Source organism: Cebidichthys violaceus, unplaced genomic scaffold (genome assembly GCF_023349555.1).
Source record: "Cebidichthys violaceus isolate CVI_PGR_0920_01 unplaced genomic scaffold, fCebVio1.0.p SCAF_12, whole genome shotgun sequence".
Lineage (NCBI taxonomy): Eukaryota > Metazoa > Chordata > Actinopteri > Perciformes > Stichaeidae > Cebidichthys > Cebidichthys violaceus.
The window spans coordinates 15,641,083-15,664,356 of record NW_027176285.1 but is presented as its reverse complement, the minus strand read 5'-3'; the positions used below and the strand labels follow the sequence as shown (position 1 = coordinate 15,664,356).

The window sequence follows — 23,274 nt, the reverse complement described above, 5'->3', positions numbered from 1 at the left end:
TGTGTGTGTGTGTGTGTGTGTGTGTGTGTGTGTGTGTGTGTGTGTGAGGACTGGGCTCTTTAATTAAGAAGACGTCCAGTGGTTTTACACGCTCTGGATCTAATGTTAGTTTATCGGCTCTCATTTGGCACGACATCACACAGAACCTCTTTTATCTTTAATACGGGGACTGTATATACATTTATTAAACTGTCCTTTACGAGCCCGTGTTGAAAGTCAGACTGTGTTTACGGCATTCCCCATTAGAAGGCCTCCTTTTATACAATATTCTGTATGGGAATGTAATCTTTGGAGTGATGTCATACGTTCAGATTTAACATCCACAAGTGCATATATATATATATATATATATATATATATATATATATATATATATATATATATATATATGTATATATATATACAACCTTTCTTGGCTTTAAGTTGCACATGTGGCGTTGATATAGAAGTTTATAGACCCAAGCACAGATATTTATACACCTCGGAGCAGAACACGGAACATTAGGAGCTGTCGTTTCTTTAGATTCTGGACATTTTGTCTCAACTCCGAGTCGTGATGAATTGCGCAGAGCTGGCAGAGTCAGTACCACAGGAGCCACAGTAACGCCCTGCGTCGCTGCTCAGATGTTGGCGGTTTTTCATTTGATGGCCCTCAGCTTGTGTGCGCCACACCCCTGGTCTTCTCTAATTAGACACCTGTTGTGCGACAGAGAGAGAGAGAGAGAGAGAGAGAGAGAGAGAGAGAGAGAGAGAGAGAGAGAGGGGGAGACACGACACGGTGCCAGCCCCGTGCCTACCAGTGCGCTGCCCAAGCTGCGGTAAGCCGCGGGGTTCATTTTGAAGCATGTAATTGAAACAAAGTCGTGTTTGTTTAAGTTTATTTAGGGCACGGACAGCCTCCCTTAACACTGTCTGGACACTCTGACTCTGGAGGGAACGCCAGCTGAATGCAAACCGAAAATGAAAAGGGGGAAGAGAGAGAGAGTGGGAGGAAGGTTTTAAAGAAGTAACAAAGTAAAAGATCGGATCTCATCAAGACGGCGTTATTATGTCATTTGGATTTCTTTTTCTTTACCAGTTTGGAGTGTGGAAATCATGAGTGTTTCACATCAGAGACACCTGCACACACACACACACACACACACACACACACACACACACTTCGTAACGTCCTGTTCAATCCTGTCTCACGTGAATCAGACGTGTCATCAAAGCACCCTTTGAAAAGAAGAGCAGCTACAGCAAAAGGCATTTATGTTGTCATGTCTGCACACGACCAGTATGACCAGTACGTCTGTTTTTGAACTTTGCTCAAAGGGCTTTTTTAGTTGAGCTGTATAACCCGGATAATGACTGATAAAGAGCTGCCGGTCTGGATGTCGCTAGATGTTGCTCTTTTGATGCCGCAGACCGGATCACTAACCTATTTTGCTTCCTCGTTTGTTTTCACTCATCGGTGAAACTTGCTGACCTGGCTCTCAAAGCAATTGTGGCTCTTTTTTTTTTTTCTTTTTCCGCCCTCTCTGACTCGCTCTAACCCTTGACCCGCTCCGGGGGTGGGTCGGGGGGCCCAAGGGTACCACACCGCGTGGAGGGCAGGAGCGAGGTCAGAGATCCACGGAAAAAAGGTCACTCAGAGGAAGAGCATTTAGACAGACAGACAGATGGATCGATGGCAGAGACAAAGCAACAAAAAACACTTTCTTTTTGTTCTCTGGCTTCCAAAGCTTTTCTGCTAAACCGTCCCATGGGGGGGTGGGGGGGATGGGGGATGGTTCACGTTACCAATATGCCGCTACTGTAGATCTCGCTTTGTTTGCCTTCAGACACAGTTGTGTTCATTTCCTCAGCAACAGCCAAAGCGGACAGGAAAGCACACCGGCAGAGGAATTCAAAATGTTATGATACTAGATGATCTGCATTACTCATTAAGAAGCCTGGCAAACGTGTGTGTGTGTGTGTGTGTGTGTGTGTGTGTGTGTGTGTGTGTGTGTGTGTGTGTGTGTGTGTGTGTGTGTGTGTGTGGGTGGGGGGTTGTGGATTGCGGAGGCAACAGGGGGCAGGAAAACCACATCCATATGGTGAAGCAGCTCCACAGAGCCCCATTTTCCGAAAGCTTCTACCCCCCCAACAACAACCCCAAATACCTCACCACCCAACGCACACATGCACAGCTGATGTATAGGAAAATAGGTTAAAGCAGCATGAAAGCTGAGGTTCTCCAGACAGACGTCGCCCAACCCCCCCCCCCCCCCCCCCCTCTGGTCTCGTTCACAGTAGCAAAAGCCACAGTCTGCATGGGCTCAATATGATGATTGATTGAGATCTCGATAACCGTCTGATTATGTTTTTCTCTCTCAGGGCGCCTCTGGTCCCCACGGAAACCCTGGCCGAGCCGGTCCGCCCGGGCTCAAGGTATCTAGCATCACTCTTTGTCTGACTAATCATCACAAGTCAGCCTTTCTTTGTTTTTCAAGAGCCCCCGCAGCCACCTTGATTTTTCCATTGCATGATTATGTATCTCCTCTACTAATCTAATAAGACGTTTATGATCCTCTCCTGCCTCTGAGGGGGATGACGATCCCATGAGGATGCGTTACATTTTCAGCTTCTCTGTATCAGCTGGAATCCATAAAGAGCAGCGAGGGCAATGGAGCCTCTCGGTTTAAGAATGAAGGCCATCTAAGTTCACGACGGTACGGTCACACCTAGCGGTTTGAGACTCCACAGACGCCACTGCATCGCGCGTTGCCGTTTATAGTTAAAGGTCGTCAAGGTGGTTCAGATTCTAGGAGATCAGCTCGATTTAAGTCCCAAACACGCTCTAATGTGTGTGATTGTTTGTGCGTTTGGTTTATGCTGTTTCTGTGCAAAATGAAAGTGAGTCTTTTGTGCTGCAACTCGAGCAGAAAGAGAGAGAGAGAGAGAGAGAGAGAGAGAGAGAGAGAGAGAGAGAGAGAGAGAGAGAGAGAGAGGGTGGTTGGACACCACGGGTGTAGGAGTGATTTATCAGAGCTCCGGGGGGGAAAAAAAAAAAACGTTACAAGTCGGAAAGTGAGAACTCCAAATAAATCTGTCTGATTTTAACGTGAGAACAGGAGATGACCCTAACCCAGACAAATTCTCTGCATCCCTCATCTTATTGTCTGCACTGATGTGTGCTCTAGCAAACACCCTTGACCTCTGGCACTGTGTGCTCAGAGCACATAGCGGGGACCACTACCTGTATTCAAAGTGCATTATAAAAATGCCTTTCATAAACGACAACTGTGCAGAGGCCCTGCCCTGAGCCCTGACCTCCCCAAGTCACCCACAGGGAGTGTGTTTATCCGCGTCTCCCTGATGTAATTTATATCATTCCTTGTTGCATTCTTCACTTTTTACGACCTTCCTCTCACCAGTATCTGCTGTCTGCTCATCTTCTTGCTTAAAATGTCCGTTAATGTTGAATATGAAGCTACAGCCGGCGGCCGGTTAGCTTCTTTACGCTAAGCTAAGCTGCCGGCTGTAGTTTCATATTTACCACACAGACAAACTCTTCCTCTAAGGGTTGACAACATCCAAAGCTGAGGCTCAAATCGTAAAGCTACAGTAGAGGTGGAGGCTGCCTGGCTCTGTCCCAAAAACAATGAACAAAAGTAACTCACCAGCGCCTCTAAACCTCACTAATTAACACGTTATATCTTGTTTGTTGAATCCATGCAGAAAACAAAGTTTGCGGTCTTGCGTTTCGGGTTATGTGCCAGACTTTGTCTTGGCAGGCAGCAGACAGCCTGCAGTCTCTTGGAAGTCACTTTTCCCGGCCAACAAAGCAGGTAGTGAGCTTTGTGCGCTTTGTGCGCTTTGTGCGTGGACTTTTTGTTCGCTTTTGTTAGTATTCACCAAAAAACTTTGAACTATTCCTTTGAGATGCACGTAAATAATAATGAGTGATAATGGAAAACTACTGTAGACAAAGTCAAATATTTGAAAGCGTGCCTTCGGTGAATGAAGGGTAGGTTCTCGACAGAGTGGTGCCGGGCAGACTTCTTCTACCTGGCAGGTGTGTTGAGAGAATGACTCTGAAGTGTTTGATGTCTCAGGGCGCACTGCGCTCTCCGCCCTTTCATCGTTGATGAATGAAACAAAGTTGTAAATAGCAGGGGTCCGTGCACTCAGCACTCAGCGGGGCTAATTTCCGATCCGAGGCTTTGATGTGCCGAGGCCCCCGTTATTGTTACCTGCTGACAATAAAGCTCTGCTGTGTGCGACCGGAGGGGCACTGAGCCCACGGAATACGCTGCGTCTAAGACGAGCATCTGTAATGGGACTCTGTCAGCCACATGATAACTCAATCCTGTTGTTTTTCATTAACAGTAGCTTCCTTTTATCTAGTGTGGCATTTACAGAGACTAGCTTTTGTCCCCTGAACCCTTTGCAGGCCAGAGACGTTCTTTCGTTCACGTGATTTGTTCGTACTTTCAGAGACAGAGGTGCATTTTGGTTGACTTCCACAAACACAAAGTCCTCCTGTGTTTTTGTTTTCACCAGGGGAGAAAAGGAGATCCCGGCATCTCACCTGGGCCAGCACCTAAAGGAGAGAAGGTACCGTGTGTGTCCCCCCCCTTTTCACCACTGTCTTGCTCCATCGCACATTTATTGTTGCTATTTGTGCAACCACTCGCTGCTGCCTGTTGACGCTCTCGCTCTCCGTTTCCAGGGAGACTCGGGGATTCTCGGCCCGGTGGGACTGACTGGCCAAGAAGGTCGGAAGGTAAGACCGAACAGAACACCCGAATGCCCTTACAACCCCAAACTGACAATAGTGAGGCCCTGGAAAAGCTCGGGAAAGCCCAGCAAAGAAAGTTTGCACGAGTCATCGTCGCCATTTCATAAGCCTTTTGTTTTTGTATTGCGTCTGTCGTGATGTTTTAATGCATCTCTGTTTGTGTATTTAAACCTAATTTTTGCGAAGATCTCTCTTTTGCCTCCTCCTTAATTCTCTCCATCTCTTTCTCTCCTTTTGAGTTGTGTTCACCGTTTCTTCCATCTGCGTTGGCTGGTTCCAGCACAGAGAGGTTTTAATGTTGGCAGGAAGGATGTCATGAGGGATGAAAAGGGGGGGGGAGGGGGGGTTTTGTCATCAGGGAAACGAGGATCGGGATCACGCACTCAAAACACAAAAATCACCAGAGTGTCTCAGATGTTACTCAAGTCGCAACTGGAGGGATTCATGACTGTAGGCAAGAAAAAGTGGGACAGAGAGGAGTCGAGCGAACACAGAGCAGGAGTGAGGAGTCCGAGGGGAAAGTCTGAGTTGTGTGTGTGTGTGTGTGTGTGTGTGTGTGTGTGTCTAATGTTCCAGGTTGTGTGCGTGCTTTCCTGCATGCTTGTCAGTGTGTGTGTGTGTGTGTGTGTGTGCGTGTGTGTGTGTGTGTGCGCATAAAACACACATTAATCAGATACAATGCAGCAGTGATTCCCAAGTCGTAGAGTAGCTCTGTTACAGAACTAAAACGCCAACTCATTAGCATGCAAACTAACTACTTAGCAAGCTTATAAGTCGTTGAATAGCTGGCGTTAAATGTACATGTACTGTATTTTAGGACACGATCGCCACAACTGTCTTGTGTAAAATAATCTGTTTCACGTATTCTTAAAGCAATCAGTTGTAAACAAAGGTCTCATGGTGGCAGAAGAAGGTGTCTTGGAGCCCTAATGTCAAACAAAGCAGCAGAATCAGCTGAGTGGTTGAATAGAGCAGGTAGACTGTGTGCATTTCAGCGGAGGTGTGAAGCGCCTCAGCATGGATTCACTGACTTCACTGCGTCGGACACTAGTTGGACGGCTGCCTCAAACTTCAACATATGGCTTTTGTTAGAAGTCGGCTTTTCTCAGCGCGTCTCTGTGTCCAGTTGCGTGTCTTTCTCTTTCCCACAGACACACACACACACACACACACACACACACACACACAGTAAGAATGGAAAATGTAAAGCTGGTGGAAAACATTCGCAGATTTCTTTGAAGCTAAATGAGTCTTGGCGGAGATTTGACGGCCCATCAGGAAGTTGAGACGGTGGCTGCAGGTGAGAGAGTGTGCACCGCTCTGAGATTATCCCAAAATGATCGTTTTTAGCAATAATGCTGAGATTACCTGGCCGGGACAGAAGCTGAAACTTAGACGTTATTGCTGCCCCATCAGAATGACATCACACCGTCATGTCGGGGAAGCTGTTGCTATGGCATCTCCAGCAACACTCACTCTGACATCATCACAGCATGCCTCAGGGATCGGTCAGTGAACCACAGACACGGCGACTGTGGAGGAAACTTGTCAAATTAGCCGCAAGCAGTCGGCTTCCTTTCCGTACACAAACGCAGAGCGGCCGATGGACCCATTTGCGCCGAAGAACGCACAAGAACTCACAGGTCTCTCGCTGTTCTCCAGCGCCGGTGACGTTAATGAGTCTCGATCCTACACGCCCTACACATTGCGCCACATTGACAGAAACGTGAGTCAATGTCCAAACTGGTTCTGCGGTGGCGCAGGCCGTCTACAAGCAAGGCTTTGTTTTGTTCTGTTTTTAAGGTTCAGCTCCAGGTGGAAAGTCCCAGGCGTGTAATCTGCTGATTCAGGTCTCTCCACTGAGGCGCTGAGGCCGCCTGCTGCGAGGTCGACGCAGAAATTGAAAAGCAAAACGATGACTTTAATTGCAATTTCGTCTCAGTGGCGGGCCACCCTGAAACACCCGTGCTCTGTTTCTTCCTCTCGAGCTGGATCTTCTCGCTCGCTCGCCTCGCTACTGTGAAACTGCGGTTTAGGAAAACGGGACAACAGCAGCTTTTCCTCTGTTCTGCTTTGTATTTTTCCCCCCCTCCACCTTTCACTGTCTCTCTCTCTCTCACACACACACACACACACACACACACACACACACACACACACACAGGCTGTCTTTAGCAGCCCTAGCTTGACACTTCGACCGGGAATTCTGGAATTTGGCTGCTGGTTTTCCATGGAAAACTTTAATGGAGAAAGCAGGGGTGCTTTGAACGTGCGATAGGAGAGTGTGATTTTACACCGCCAGACAAGCCAAGCATGTTCCGCTCTGTACAACATTTGTTCTACCGAGCAGACTCCGAATGGCTTTTCAGTATGGTCGGCAGGGTCAGGGAGAGGGGACGCACACGGGGCCAAAACCTCAACGACGAGGCCGCATTACGAGCCACACGTCTTGCCTTACTGCCTCCATCCTCCTCTCTCCTGATGTCTATTCCCACTGTGTCTGTCTGTCCTTTCCTACATCTGGCTTTCACACTACGACTGCTTTGTTTAGAAGAAGTGCGTACACGTCCGCGTGCTTTTCACATGTGTGCCAGGACTTTAGGTTTTTCTTCATTTTGCCTCTTAGCACACAGTGAGACATTTGTGTTTGTAAATGGAGGAATTAATCCTCTTTGTGGATAGTCCGCTAGTCATGATTTGATCCTGGTAATGTTCCTTTAAAAGTAAGTCCAGACCTTCCCCTAAAAAGAACATCCTACAAATACACGGAATGAGCTTTTATAATTTCCCTGATGGGGCTAGACAGTGTATTAATCACACTCGCCTCCCTCATTTATGCCAGAACGTTTATTGTATGACATTAATCTGTCTGAAGCTCCCCGAGACCTGCTCCAAACCACACTCTCTCCGTTCAAACTAACAAATCCACAGGCTCATCGTCGGCGCAATTAAGGGAGAATTCAAATCAACCATCAGCTTTGTGGCATGTTTCAGGAGAGGAGCAACAAATGATCGCTCTGTCTTCCGTCGCCGCGCTGCTAGTTAATAGCGGAACTGCATGCAAGCAAACATTGCTGCTGAAAATTGCGGTTCAGGATGAAATGAGGGATGTTTTTCCGCAGGTTAGATTTCAACCAAATTGTGTTTCTTTACGTCTGTGCCCAGCAGACATCCGCACGGAGGGTTCACGTTATCGCTGTGCATGCAGCACATGCACGGAGCCAGACGATTGCTCCCAGCAATCATCTGGCATGAGGGGGGGATTATAGAGAGAGAGAGAGAGAGAGAGAGGCGGAAAGATGAAGCGAAAGATTAATGAGGTAAAAGGGTTTAGGGTATAAAGGGAAGACACACATTCATCATTTGTGTTGTACAGTTGTTAACAGACATGAGGCTTTGGTTCATTTGAACACCCACAAAGTGAAGTGGTGGCTGTGTATCTGACATGTCTCCTGCAGACACAACATGTCTTTTAATTTATTTCTGCACAAATGGACTTTAACGTTCCCTGGGGCGCTCCTCGGCGTAGTGGGGGGGGGGGGGGGGGGTGCTACCGCGGAATTCTGGTGGGTTTATCTGATTAAACACACATGCTTGTTAAGCAAGTGGCACTAAACACAGGCGGGCCGGTGGGAATGGTCCGCTCTCATTAGCGAGCTCATTATGAACGAGATAAGGATCTGAGATGGTCTGGTCTGGGGTTGGAAGGGTATGGTTAATACCCGGGACCCACTGTGTGTGTGTGTGTGTGTGTGTGTGTGTGTGTGTGTGTGTGTGTGTGTGTGTGTGTGTGTGTGTGTGTGTGTGTGTGGCTTGCGGACCTCACAGCACAGCATGGGAACATAAGCCGCTACACATGTTTGTACTATAAGTAAGCCGTGTAATAATAATACGGCGTACATGTATCTTTGTGCGTGAATGTGTGTGTGTGTGTGTGTGTGTGTTTTCTCTTCCTGTCTTCGCTTCCATGCACAGATCATATCATTTATCAGGCTCATGGCAACAGATGGACATCGGGAATGAGACCGGGACAAACTCATCAACACTTCATTAGAACCGGCCAACAGACCAACATCAAGTGGAAATGTTCAAAATGTCAGCCGTCCCTGTTCTGTTCTTTAAGGGGAAACACGCTCACGTTTCTGCTGGTGTTGCAGCAGCGGTCTATCAGGAGACGTCTCTGTTTGTGTATTAATCACGACTTTTCATCCCAGTTTCAAGCGTCTCCTCCTCGTGGTCTTTTGATGATGTGCAACAGTTGATGCGAGGCGATAGCGAGACAGAACTTTTCATTAAAAAAAGCATATTGAAATGATTGTGGCGTGATTTTCGCAGGGATCTGTCCCAAACAAAGTCTGCAGAAGAAGATGTTTTGGGTCAGAACATCTCTGCAGCTCAACAATAGTGAATTTAAAATAGTATTTTGACGCGCATAGTTCACCTTTAACAAATATTGCACCTCCTGCTTGAAAATTGCAACAATTTTGCTAAAATGTTGATTTATATTTGCAGACTTAGGTAAAATATAGATGCATTTAGTTATAACTGCTATACTTGCTACACAGGCTTGTTGACCCAGACATATTTAAGTGCTGGATGTGGAGCGTAATGCTGACGGTGGCGGTTTAAAGTACCGGTATGAAGGTGTAAGCCAGTAAGAGTGATCATTTAACGTAATGAGAGGAGGGGTGCTGTCCCCCCCCCCCCCCCCCCCCCCCCCCCCCCCCCCCCCCCGCTGCAGTCAGATGTCAGGGCTAAAGGATGGTTTACAGGAACTCAGGGAGCCTTGGCTCGGTACTCTGGAGCTGTGGTTTAGGAAAACGGGACAACGGGAGTCTTTCCTTTCTTTGCCCTTCTGCTTTTATTTAGCTCTTTTCCTCGCTTTCTCTTCTGCTCTCTCACTCTATCAAGCTGTGGTCTGGAAAGACTCGTCTCCCCTCCACTTTTGATTTAGCTTCTCTCCGCTCGTTGTTGGGGGTCCGTGTTTGCCGGAGTCAGCAGAACTGCAGAACAGCACTACATCAGGCTGTCCTCCGTGTCGTAGTCCGCTCTGCAGGCGGAGGAAGGGACCTGCTATCTGACTCAAACAGGAAGGCATTTATATCCTCACCGTGCCATGCGAGCACAACGTCTCTATGAACATGGCCGGTGGAAAGTCTGATCCCCTGACAGCAGTGCAGATTGATTCCTTGCACATGGCGCTGAACTTGCTGCTATCGTTAACGTGCATATTTTACTTCTGCATAGAACTCCACTTGTTGCTTTGTCGAGTTTTTCCACGTTTCTTGAGTGTTTTCTTTTACCTCTGTGTTATTACACGCTTCAACCGTGTCTCTTGTGTTTGTCTCTTTAGGGACAGAGAGGTTACCCTGGTCCACATGGACTCCCTGGAGAGCCTGTAAGTATCTCTCTCTCTCCATTCCTTCTTCCCCTGGCTTTCATACCATGTAGATGTCGATCTCCCACGCCGCTGCTATTCTTCACACTTCCATTAATCCCACACTTGGGAAAAGTTCAACATCCCCAAATCTTGCAACTCATGCCAAGATGATGTTGTTATTGTTGTTCGTTGTTAACAGATATAACAATCCTTTATGCCTTCATGAGTGTCTAGATGTTTTGCTGTAATTGAGTCCTCCATCAAGGCCCTTTTCGATGACCGGTCCCTCATATTGTCCCGTCCCACCTCATTCTTTTAAAAGCCAGTCGTCATCATCTCCATCTGTGTGTGTATATATATGTGTGTGTGTGTGTGTGTGTGTGTGTGTGTGTGTGTGTGTGTGTGTGTGTCGCTTGCAGTGTAGCCAGATTAGATTAGCCTGTTATGAGGCACTGGTGAGGACAGACTTCTGGCCAAAGTGCGGTGCTGCAGCGATGCTCTCCAGGATATCAGAAAGCGTCGCCAAGAGAGAGAGAGAAAAACAGAGAGAAGAGAAACGGGAACGAGCCAACTGGGCCAGCAGTGACACGCTCACGATCACACTGCAGCTTTGAGGAGAGTTCCCCTTCTGTGCGACTTCCTCTGGACCGTTCCCTGCCGCAAATGTTCAGCCTCTCCTTCAGCATTTTACTATCTTAATCTTCTTTTCTCTCACTCTCCTCCTCCTCCTCCTCCTCTATCTGGCTCTCTTTGGGGATAGCATAGCGGTTCAATGAACTCCTTTATTCACTGCTACAAGTGGGAGGAGACAGTTTGGTCCGGCCCAAAGGGACTATTTTAAGTTCGGAGCATCCAGCCCCGTGTCCAGAGCTATTTTCAGTCGGGACGGCTCACACTACTGTTGGTGTTAAGGGAAAAAAGGCCTGAGTCACGGAAAGCAGAGTGGAACATTCTCCTCATTGTCACACGGTTTTTAAGTAAATCCCCGTTCTCCGGGTGACGTCACCGGCGCCGGGAGTTCCCGCACTCCTCATCACGGAGAAGGATGTCCTCTTTCTCGCTCGCCATCGTGAGCTCTGTCCATCCTTTCGAACGCCCCCCCTCTTTCCCACAGAGCATAGCTGCTGCTGCTGCTGCTGCTGCTGTTGCTCATCACGGCTCCAGCCTTGAGTCTGAATCACCGTGGCACCGGTTACGGAGTAATGAGCACAACCGTTTTGGCAAGTGTGGACTCTTGCAGCTATTGAGAGCAAAGTCCAGCTGGTGCGCATAAAGTGTCGATGGCTCTTTGTTACTGTAATACACCACGAGCTGTGCTCAGAGCCCCGCTTCACTGCCAGCCAGAGAACGGTCTAAAACCTCGCTCAGCCAAATTCTTGTCTGGCTTTAACTGGCTGCATTATGCGCCGTGTTTATCCAAGAGAGGGAATGGCAAGCAGGGCGCGTGGCTGCACGTCCGGAGTGTGTCAAAGGAAGTTATACATGAACACAACCTGCTACACACACACACACACACACACACAAACCAACTCCTATTTAGCGTGTCTGAAGAGACCACATCTCGTCAACGTTCAGCAGCACCCATGAGTCCTGGTATCCAACGGATACTACTTGGTAGAAAAGGACAATCTGCAGCGATCGAATGCAAGTACTTTAAGTACCAGTACCGTACTTTATACTTCTACCGCTGCAATTCAGAAGCAAATCTAGTACTTTTTACTCCACTCAATGTATTTAACAGTTAGTTACTTTACAAGTTAAGATTGTCTGTCAAAACATACGATCGTCTTATAGAATATTATGCATTGAAAACTAACATTACCTCTCTAGACTACAGCAGTAAAATGCAGCTTATTGTTCACATGAATGTATCAGTAATAATAATATAATGTATAACAGCACAGCACAGCCTTCACATGGACGTTTAGCACTTTACTTTTGATACTTTAGAGTTTATTTTGCGGATAATACTTTGTTACTTTTAGCAAGAAAACACATTCATCTCCTCATTGTACAGTCGTTAGCTGTTGTATCGTTAGTCATCATATCAAACCTCCCTGTCTCATCATGTCTGCTACTGTGCAGAATGGCCTGTCTGTGTGTTTTGTTACTGCAATTTTGATCACCCACCCTCCCCATCTCCCTCCCTCCCTCCCTCCCTCCCTCTCTCTCTCTCCCTCTCTCTCTCTCTTCCTTGCAGGGAGAGCAAGGTCCAGTCGGAAGCCCAGGTGCCAAAGGTTATCCTGGCAGGCAGGTGCAGTAAATCCTCTGCTGTGACTGGTACAGTTGTAGTCAGGGCCATAGTAAGGGGCGGAGGGCCAAGTGGAATTAGGTTATGCTGAACAGCTGACTTGGAGGAAAACATTTGGGTAAACACTGTATAGAGGAATTGGAATATTTGGTCCGAGAGAACAACATCACAAGCTACAGCCTCAGAAATCACCACGAGGCTGAATGGGTTCATTTATTGCGTAGCTACAACATTGAACAGGACTGCCTGTTATTGTGTCCATCCCCTCCGCAGTATGTGGGTTCACTGGCGTCTTTATAATCAATTTGCACATTTATTTAGGAACTGAATATGTAACATTTGAAACAATGCGGTGGCGTTTTTAAATGTGTTTGATAGACTGTAGGTTTCAGTCTTTGGCCACCGTGATGCTCGATGACAAACACATTCACAATGCATTTTAGGAAAACACGTGTTTCAGGTGTAAACCAGTGAAAGTGTAAAGCGCTGAAGTAAAGTTCCTCTCTCTGTGGTTCAGGGTTTGCCGGGGCCGATAGGACCGTTGGGGCCTAAAGGCGTTCGGGTAAGTCTTCCCTTCAAACGTGCTTCTCGAGTTTTGATTTCTGAATGACTAACGTCGGTGCTTTGACAGGACCAGTGAACACATAGAGCTCATAGAGGGAGAAAGCGCAGGAAGTCGCACACTGCTGGTATTCTGTGCTGTGAACCCGTTGTTGCATGAGGACATGCATGCGCATGGAGACGCAACGACATCCATAGAGCGTGCGTGACAGTACGAGAGCATGCACGCACTTTTGGTGCACCGCTGCACACATAAACACATTCATACTCACTCAGCCCACCAGTGAGTGCCGCTATTAATAGTATGCTAAACATAGGAGCCTTTACTTGTAACAGAAGCGTTATATTACTGTATATGGACGCTTTCTGAAAGACTGGCTGTTGATCAGCCTCTCCGCCTACAAACACGCACCCTTAAAGTACACAAACAAAGAGACGCACGCTCACGGACACAAACAAGGATTTTTATGTCGAGTTCCAATAAAGGTTCTTTATCAGCTCCCCCTGGCTGCTCCAGAGCCTCCCCTGCCCCCACTGGCTGGAATTTCCTGTTTAAGCTCCGTATGAGGCCCTGCTGTCTTAAGGAGGCATTCTAGTCCTCTCTCTCCCTGAGCCACCTTTCCAAATATTCTGCACTCTCTTCTGCAGCGTACTCCACATTGTTCGCACGTAAAGCTGCTCTACTCGCCTGAAACCGTCGACCTGTTCCTCCAGGGTTCTACTGTTGTGGTGTTTGTGCTCGTGTCCCTCTGTGTGTGTGTGTGTGTGTGTGTGTGTGTGTGTGTGTCCCCCCCCCCCCCCCCCCCCCCTGCACCGACAGCTCATTGTGAAGCCCTGGCTATCTTCAGAGATCCCTGGCGTGAGGGTATGTGCCCTTGGACTACATCGTGGAAGCCAGCACCATGCAGTCCATGGGCATATACACTTGCCTCATGGCTTGGTTCTTCATGGAAGCCCACCCTATCCATGCTGGACCCTCGGCCCCTGAAACCCGGCCCTAGAGCTAACGGGAGTTGCTGTTCTTCCTTACTGCTTTCATGGCGTCCAAATACTCACATCCCATATTCCTCCCCTTTTTCCCCATCTTCTCCTCTCCTCTCCTCTTCCTCTTTTTTATCTCCTCTCCTCTCCTGCAGGGTTTCATTGGAATCCCGGGGCTTTTTGGTCTGCCCGGGCCTGATGGCGAAAGAGTGAGTTCTTGTCAAACGCGCATTTTCTCTCAAGCACACACGATAATTGCAGAAATGTACAGTGACCAACTGAACCCAGCTAATGGGCCCTGTGAGAGGAAAACAGTGCCTCTCTCTCTCTCTCTCTCTCTCGCTCTCTCTCTCGCCATTTTATTCAGCTGTCTTGTTGTTGTTCTAAAGTGGGGAAACGGTCCCCAGCTGTCCGAGGTGCTGCCGTGTGGGAGTGTTGATGACTCATATGATAAAAGCCTCCTCTTAGGGCCTTTGAACTGCCTGAACCCATCAAGGCCTTCCTCCTTCCGTACAGCCTCTAGAACATGCAGCGATTAGCGCGACTCATGACATGCTCCGGGAGGTTTCGTCAGCGCAGGCCAGGCTGTAATCAGGACCTCTCTAGCCAGCCAGACAGCCAGTTAGCGAGATGACACATACCTTAGCTAACAAGAGATGGTGTCTTCTTCCAGGAGGAACTGATGATTATATAACATGTATTTATATATATATATATATATGTAAGAGATGGAGGCCTAAATCCCTCATAATAGGCTGGGAAACTATTTGAAAGGCTGCAGTCAGCTGTTCCTCACATCTGTTTGAAGCAGGAGTTGATAGAAGCTTACGGCTTTTTAATGATGTGTTTTGGGCTTGAATTACTTATGCCCAAGAATGTTATGCTTTAGTTTTGATATGGTTTGTATATAATGTCTGTCTTTCTTCTTTGTTTTTCTATCTTTCTTGAACCCTTCCCTTTCCCCCGTCTGCTTTGTTTTCTCTCTCTCTCTCTCTCACTCTCTCTTTCTCTCTCTTTCTCTCTCTCTCTCGCTCTCTCTCTCTCTCTCTCTCTCTCTCTCTCTCTCTCTCTCTCTCTCTCCCTCTCTCTCCTTTTGATTTTCAGGGCATTCCCGGCGAACCAGGGAAGAGGGGCAAGATGGGTAGGCCGGTAAAGTTTTGTCTCAACATACTTTACAGATAATCTTTTCAAAGTGTGATGAATTGTGCTCGGCTGACTGTGACTGTATCAGTGGGGGGAGATGGTGACAGATCTCAAACAACGTTCCGATGGCGATTTTGAAATTCGTTCTTCTATTGGGGTCATACTGAGAGCTTCTGGTGCAAAGACTTCAACACCCACGCTGCACATGGGAAACTTATACGGTCTGGATTCACGTCATTGTCTCGGCTCAATATTTCCATGGTTGCTTGAAGGGTTAACTGCAGCCTGAATGCATGTGGAGTCCCACCAGCAGCCCATCGGAGTCTTGGATGTAACAAGAAAAAGGTTTTTGTTGGGGGGGGGGAAGGCTTTTGGTCCCCCCTCAGCATGGAGCCAAGCCATTTGGAGGAAGCCGTCGGCTCTGCTGTTTGTGTCAGACAGTGTTCAAAGTCAGTTTCAGAAAGAGTGTGTAGCCCTGAAACTCACGGCTGAGATCATTTTGCAGCTGTTGCTTATTGGCTTTTCTGTAAATAAGGCATTTAAAGACCCAAAAAGTCAACGGACACATGGCGAGCGAGTGTCCGCTTAGTGTGAGCTTTTTGAGAACTTCATTCTGTAATTAGACAGATGTTTAAGAAGCAGCTGTGGAAGCAAATTCATCTTGTTTTAGTGCCTCGGATCGTGTGTTTCCATTCGTTCGTGTGTTCACGCCACATAAACAGGGCTGCATTAGAAGAGTTTTTCAAGACAGTTTTCTGCAACGAAGACCTTGTTAAGGCCGTTTCACAGTTCTGGCGCTGGTCATGCAAAACCAAAGGTCTTCACATGGAAGTGCTGTCATCACGGCTTGGTCTTTTCCTGCTTCAAGCAAATCCTGAATGATTTAATGACAGCCGCAGCACTGCTATTCATTAATATTCATGCAGTTCTGCAGTTCATGCAGTCAAACTTAACAGGACAGCAGAGGAGTAGCAGATGCCTGTTATTTTGAATATTCAAAAGCCCCATAACTGACCTGTAAGCGTAAGTGGAAAACACACACATCGTCATTTGAGTTCTGTGCTCCTGCATGGAAAGTGGAAAAGCTAGGACACTCACAAGATGATCCCTGAGAGATCCTCCTGCTCCTCCCTGATGGAGGACAAAGAACAGAAGAAGCACCTGAACTGCAGCCAGACATTTTAATGACCACAACCACAGCGCTGTAGTGCTCTGTCGAGGAAACATACACACACACACCACACACACACACACACACACACGATTGGTCCGCTGCAACCAAAGAGTGATGAGGGAATAGATCTAAAGCAGCGGAGAGCCTAAAAAAGTTTCCGAAGTTCATCGCCAACAGTTCTGCATTTCGGCTTGACTTCTCTTTTTGTTACACTGTTTAGGGTTCGGCTGTTGTTTGTCTTTTTGAGGTCGACTTAATCGGGCTCATCGGTCGCAGAGTTCTTTCACATCAATCCGTTAGGAGACAAGCGAGCGCTGCTGCTGTGTTTCACGATTTGATATCAAAGCGGAGGAACATGGTGTAAAAGCAGACGGTCTCACGTGACTCTCATCAAAGGCTGCTCTTGGTTTCCCCACATTTATCCGTAGTTGTTACGGCAGCGCTGACAGCTGTACGATCCATCCTTTGGGTCGCTGTCACGCTTCATAGATGTCTCGTGGACTCGTGCCTCTCCCTGAGCGCACAATCTCTTAGAACCTCAAAGCGGTCCCATGCACTCTGTTGGTGGGATCCCAAATGTCATCCAATGACCTAATAGGAACAGAAAAGAGCTTTTTGTGACACTGTACAAATACAGCATTCGGTGCAGTTATGTCTGCGTAAGTGACCTGAGCTCAGGTGAATATTAACCATTAGTCGCAAGGATTTATTGTTATTTGAATATGAAGTCAAACTCATCCCACACTCAAATACAAGGAGTTGCATTTAGTCAGCAGATTCTATTTCTGAGCCCAGTCGCAGCTTAAAATAAACAACATCTACTCTACTTTTACAAAAATAAGTGCAATTTTCTGGAGGTTTGTGCCGTAATCAACAGTGTGGAGCAACAGTGTGGCAGCAGCAGCAGCAGCAGCAGCAGCAGCGAGTCATTGTGACAGCCGGGGTTAAGATGCTCTGGCCCGCTTGCTTTCTGCAGATGTGGTTTGTCTTTTGCGGCACCATGTACTGCTAGCGTAGCTCAGATTAGCATCCCGCTTACTGCTAAATGGACGGAGTAATTGCTCGGCTCTCTTATGGCATTTAGAAAGTGCACTCAGCCTGAGTAGAACAGTTGGCTACCCACACCCTACAGCTGAGCGGTTTAATGTACATAATGGGGCAATTATGCTCTTATTTTGTACATATTTCAGATAACTTTGTGTCTAATGTTATGTTTGACTCAGTCAAAATTGTTAAAATTGCTGTGCAATTACAGTAGCAGCACTCTTCGTTGCGTAACAGTCAGCGGCATTTTGTGCAAACATCCTTTTTTAAATTTGACTCCATAGTTAGACACATAATGATTTACTCTACATTGACGTTTGTGGTTCTGAAGGTCCATAATTTAAGCGAACCCTTCTCCAATGAAAAGTAAATTTTTGACATATTTGTAGAGTTTCTTTAATTCTGTAATTGAGGGATGTGATTTTTATTATTGAGGCAGTTTTTGTACAGTCAATTAAATTTAACAATGTTTGCTGTACAATAGAGCGACTATAACCAAAATATGTTCCTATTATTCACTACTTTTATCTGATTTATGTTCCCCTCCACTCTATGGAGATTTATGGCATCTTCCAGCTCATTGTTTTGGTTTTCTGGTCGTAACTACTGTTTTGCTTCACTCTCGGTGCTCTCATAGTGTAGTTTTCAGACGCAGCAGGCAGCTTTTTCTCATCGAAAAAAAAGTTCTTAAAGTTCATCTGTACTCTAGCCGCCCGGCACCAAACAGCTCGGTGGAGACCAAACAGCACGACTCCAAATGAAAGCCAATGTTGCTCCGTGTCTGCTGGACGTGTAAATGAAGACAAAGTGGCCCCCAAAAAAGAATAAATGGCACATATGTAAAAGCAAACCGTGCAGGAGCCATGAAATTTAATGATGTCTGAGTCGGATTGTCACTGATTGTGTGCAGCCGAACATAAAAGCTAGTCTCTCTCTGTCTGTCCTCAGGGGTTTCCAGGGGACTTTGGGGAGAGAGGACCACCTGGACCAGATGGAGAGCCAGTATGTCACACACCTAAATACATAACCGATCCACGTGCTCACACACACACACACACATAGCCCTCCTACACACACACACACACACACACACACACACACAAAGTGCAGTGGTTTCACTCACACACACACACACACACACACACACACACCCTGCTGTTTTACTACTGACATGTTGGCGGTGCTGGTGAGTAAATCACCTGGCAGGCCGACAGCGTGCATGTTTTTTTTCTCTTTCATTTGAAGTTCGCTCTTTGCTCCGGACAACTTTTACTGCTGTATTTAATTTCGTCCCATCCCGATCATTTTACTTGGCACTTGTTTTTTCAAAAACTTTCAGTGTTAAGAGGAGCCAGTTAGCTTTAAAATGAAACCTTTTCCATCCACCGACGTAAAGTGGCCCCCAACACACACATACATGCAGTGTTATTAGTTGATATCCAAGAATACTAAATGATGTAATGTGTTGTTTTGAGTAAAGACTTACCAGCCTGTCTGTTTCCAGCTTATATGAGCTCAGCAGTTTCTGGATATTGTCATTCTGACAAATGTACTACTTCATCAACTATAGAAGTACCTCTAAAAAGAAAACTTTGACACTTAAGCAAGTTGCTCTTTAACGAGCTCGTTGTGTTCAAAGTGTTCAAACTAAGACAAATTGGATGCAAGCGTATATTTTGAATAATATGCAGGCCTGCAAAGGGTTTATGAAATCGAAGGTGACATAACTTAACAAATTGTCATTTGAGTCATTTGTCAAGTTTGTTTTGCTTTTTTCTTCTGCCTGCAAAGACTCTCTCATCAGTACATTTAAAAAGAAATAGAAAAATCCATGTTTTATCTTGAAACAAGACTCCGCAGCCATGCTAGCAGCTCTGTGACGATGCTAAATGCTAACATCAGCATGCTAACATGCTCGCAATAATAATGCTAGCATGCTGACGTTTAGCAGGTATGATATTTACCATTTATGCATCTTCTCAGATTAGCTTGCTAGCATGCTAATATTTGGTAATTGGCACCAAATGTAAAATATCCTGCAGCTGAGCCTGATGGGAAGTCCTTCGTTTTGCAGGTATTTGGTTAAAAAAACGAATGAAACTAAATGAAGAGTAAGGGGATCAGATGTTAACCTCATGGTGGTGGTAGAGGAAGTCACAAAGACACAAACAATGTCTGCTAATCATTGAGATATTTCCGTTAAATATTCGACATTGTAGCATTAGCAGAGGAGTTGGGGGATTACTACAGCAATAAGAAGTCATCCGTGACAACATTCTATCTACGACTGAACCTGCAGATTGAAAACAGCCTCAGTGGGATGATCACATCCCCCTCTACCTTCCCCTCACACACACACACACTCTCACACACACACACACACACACACACACACACACACACACACACACACACATGCACACAGCCCCCTCTCATAAGCTGTGATGAACACTGAGCCACTCTTCTGAGCATGTTTGTTTTAAAAAGAGCCAATAACCCCTGAAACTTGCTCCTTCTCCCTCTCCCTTCATCTCACTGATTCCCTCTCCTCCTCCTCCTCCTCCTCCTCCTCCTCCTCCTCCTTCTCCTCTCTTGACTAGGGGGAGCTTGGAGCCCCCGGTCCAAACGGAGTTCTTGGACTGATTGTGAGTAGCAGTTTGTGTGTCTTTCTGTGTGTTTCCCTCAGTCTAAACATCCTGTTTTCCCAGACACTTATTCCAGAAATACATAGCTGTATAAAGGACTGTATTTAAGTGAAACAGAATATGCCTGCTTGATTGGGGGGAAAAAACCTCAATTAGCTCTTATCATCATTTACACTGCCAGTCCATTTTAGTGGGAAACTAACCAGCAGGTTCTGTACCACTGTAAACATGTCAAAAAAAGTGAAAGTGGATGTTTTTTGGGATTCAAGACGGAAGAGAAAGTTCCTCTCGTGACAAACATGAGAGTGATCCACTGATCAATCAATCTGTCTTTAATGAGGCATCTTGCTTCCTCTAGAATCCCTCATTAACTATTTTTGAACATCACCCATCACCTTGACCTCCTCGCCCGCTCAGCCCAACGACAGCCACATAATTGCGTCTGATTATAATGTCTCCCCGGTTCCTCTTGTCGCGTCCCATCCTCATCCGTCCCTGCCGCTCCTCCCGGTCTATTCTAGGCCACCGGTGGCGGCGGTAGGCCTGTAATCGGGAGGACTCTCTGATTACAGCTCTTCTCTGAGCTCCGTATCCTCCGCATCGAGTACGCTGTACAGTGCACACACCAGCAGGACTGGGCTGCACTGCAGAGATTTCCTTCTTTCAGGCCACAGTTGAAGAGTTGTGTGTTGACAACTTATGAAGAAGAAGAAGAAGAAGAAGAAGAAGAAGAAGAAGAAGAAGAAGAAGAAGAAGAGGGGCTCTCTGAAGATCTTCCTCTTAGCCTGCTTTGAGAGAATGGAGGTTGAAGAGGTTCTGGTCTTGGCCGGGAATTAAAACTCGGCGCCCCCTGTGGCATGCATTCACAATAAACCTCAAAATCTGAATTCAATTAAACACGTTAGTGAGTGTAATATATTGTATTTCTTCATGCGTATCTTATTTGAATACATTAGGTTTTCCCAGCTGAAGAAGAAGAAATATTTTAACCTTTCAATCATACCCGTTGTCACACATGCAGATACAATTTTCACAAAGAGACAAATATTTAACACACTGAGCCAAGGCCACCCTGTAGGTCTGTGCAGCGACTGAACATAACCACTAGCAGCCTGCGATGCTGTGACGATATAGTCTCCTCCTTTCACACACTGACAAGAAAGCAGAAAAATCTAAATCAACTCTTAAATCGCTGTTTATAATTGGTCCTCTCTGAATGAAATGAAACCCAGCGCTCCCCTGTCATTACGTCTGCAGTCTCGTCTTTCTCCGACTCCGGCCCGTGAATCCCAGCGCTGGTTCGCTCTCCAGTGGTGGGACAGATGTTACCTCCAGCATTCATGTCTTTGCATCCACATCATTTGATTCAGGCTCCGGATGAAACGCAGTCTTGGCTTCGGGCGGCAACATCTAGTCTTTAGCTTTTGAATTTGGTCGTATATTATCATCCATTGTTTAGTGTTGCGTGCAAATGTGATGGCCGTATGGATAATCTGGAAGCAAGACAATGAGGCCTATTCTTACAGAACGTGTGTGTGTGTGTGTGTGTGTGTGTGTGTGTGTGTGTGTGTGTGTGTGTGTGTGAGTGTGTGAGTGTGTGTGTGTGTGTGTGTGTGTGTGTGTGTGTTTGTGTGTGTGTGTTAATTAAAAGTCAAGGGTTTCTGAAACATGTGTTTATCTGTACTTTGTGATCACTAAATCATGATTTTCTATTTGTCCCTTCTTCTGGCGGCAGGGTGACATGGGACCTTTGGGAGAAATGGGCCTTCCAGGACCTATTGGACTGAAGGTAATGCCGAACACACACACACACACACACACACACACACACACACACATATAATACAAGAGAATGGAGTTTGCACAGAACAGTTTTTAGTTCCCATGAGGGGGCTGCTTGAGGTGAGGTTTGGTTTTGGGGGTCTCTTTCTAACCCGTCTGTCGGTGCTTGTTCTAGGGTGTGCCCGGAAATCCAGGAGAACCAGGACTGAAAGGTGATAAGGTGATCTGAATATTCCTGTTATTGGCCCGTGTTTGAGCAGCATGTGATGATGGATATGAACTCCTTTGCATCCCACTGTAGCCATCTCTTTCCAACCAGTAGACATAGAGCATGCTTTCACTAGGTCCCACCCTCAACCACATGATTTTACCGATATAAAGCATGAGATGTGACAGGTTTCTCTAATTTTCACTAATATCAGTTCTTGCTATGTCATTTCTATGAAATCCTTTGTGCGATATGTTTCCTCTGTGGGCGGTCAGCAAAGAGGTGGTCTTTTGAATAAACTTAAAGAAATAGTTTGACATTTTTTGGGAAATAAACCACTCTCTTATCCGTTCGCCAGGAGACACTTAGCTTAGCTTAGCTTAGCTTAGCTTAGCTTAGCATAAAGACTGGAAACAGAGGGAAGCAGCCAGCCTGGCTTTGTCCAAACGTAACAAAATGTGCTTACAAGCACCTCAACGGCTCACTAAGTAAGACATTATGTCATTATATAAGAAATAATCCGGTACATTTCAGTTTTTGTGTGAACAAAAATTAATGAGTTGATTTTCCTAACCTTTGGGCAAAGCCAGGCTAGCTGTTTCCCCCTGTTTCCAGTCTTTAAGCTAAGCTAAGCTAAGCTAAACAGCTGTTCGCTGCAGCTCCATATTTACTGTACAGACATGAGAGTGATATCAATCTTCTCATGTTACCATCAGCAAGAAAGTGAATAAATATGAATCACCTGTTTAAACAAATGTTACTGTTTGAAAGACAATGGAAACCAAAAAGAAAACTAAAATACATAAAACTGCAAGATGTTACAATTAAAAAGAATTAAGATGATGCCAGAAGAAACTGAAGATTTGAAACAGGAACATTTGATTTTACCTAAATGGAGGGATTCACAATCTAGTAGATCAAAACCCTGCTGAACCTTGTTGAGGCCAGTACTGATACCTGCCTGAACGTTTCTCAATCTGAAGCTCTGATTTAAGCAAAGTCCAGCTGTAATATCTTAGAAGCATTTTGCATTAGCTGTTGTCAGCTGATGTTTCTCCTCCTTAGACCAGAAACATGTGCAACACAACGATTGAACCTCGAGGAGATAAAAGATCCACTTGAGCTTCTAATGACCGGTCTTATTAAAAGAATACACCAAACATTATGTACTTTACGTTTGAATGAAGGCTACTCAGACCAGAGCTAAAATAACAAACTGTCTGTAATTACTACTCTGTTGAATACTGGCTCATTCTATGAAACGTGGGTGTACAGGCTGGAGTCAGTGCCTATCATAAAACAGATTGACGCCACATGAAGAACTTGGCCGATGCGAC

At 46.2% G+C, this 23,274-nt stretch overlaps 1 protein-coding gene across 1 annotated transcript in view; it reads left to right on the top strand.

The window, feature by feature from the left end:
• col27a1a (collagen, type XXVII, alpha 1a) overlaps window positions 1–23,274 on the top strand; it is a 59,566-nt gene that overhangs the window by 17,249 nt on the left and 19,043 nt on the right. The window contains exons 5-16 of the mRNA XM_068706701.1: window positions 2,362–2,415; window positions 4,531–4,584; window positions 4,700–4,753; window positions 10,122–10,166; window positions 12,349–12,402; window positions 12,917–12,961; window positions 14,097–14,150; window positions 15,046–15,090; window positions 18,251–18,304; window positions 19,903–19,947; window positions 21,683–21,736; window positions 21,905–21,949. Coding sequence (XP_068562802.1) covers window positions 2,362–2,415; window positions 4,531–4,584; window positions 4,700–4,753; window positions 10,122–10,166; window positions 12,349–12,402; window positions 12,917–12,961; window positions 14,097–14,150; window positions 15,046–15,090; window positions 18,251–18,304; window positions 19,903–19,947; window positions 21,683–21,736; window positions 21,905–21,949 — 603 coding nt within the window. The remainder of the gene's footprint in view (window positions 1–2,361; window positions 2,416–4,530; window positions 4,585–4,699; window positions 4,754–10,121; window positions 10,167–12,348; window positions 12,403–12,916; window positions 12,962–14,096; window positions 14,151–15,045; window positions 15,091–18,250; window positions 18,305–19,902; window positions 19,948–21,682; window positions 21,737–21,904; window positions 21,950–23,274) is intronic.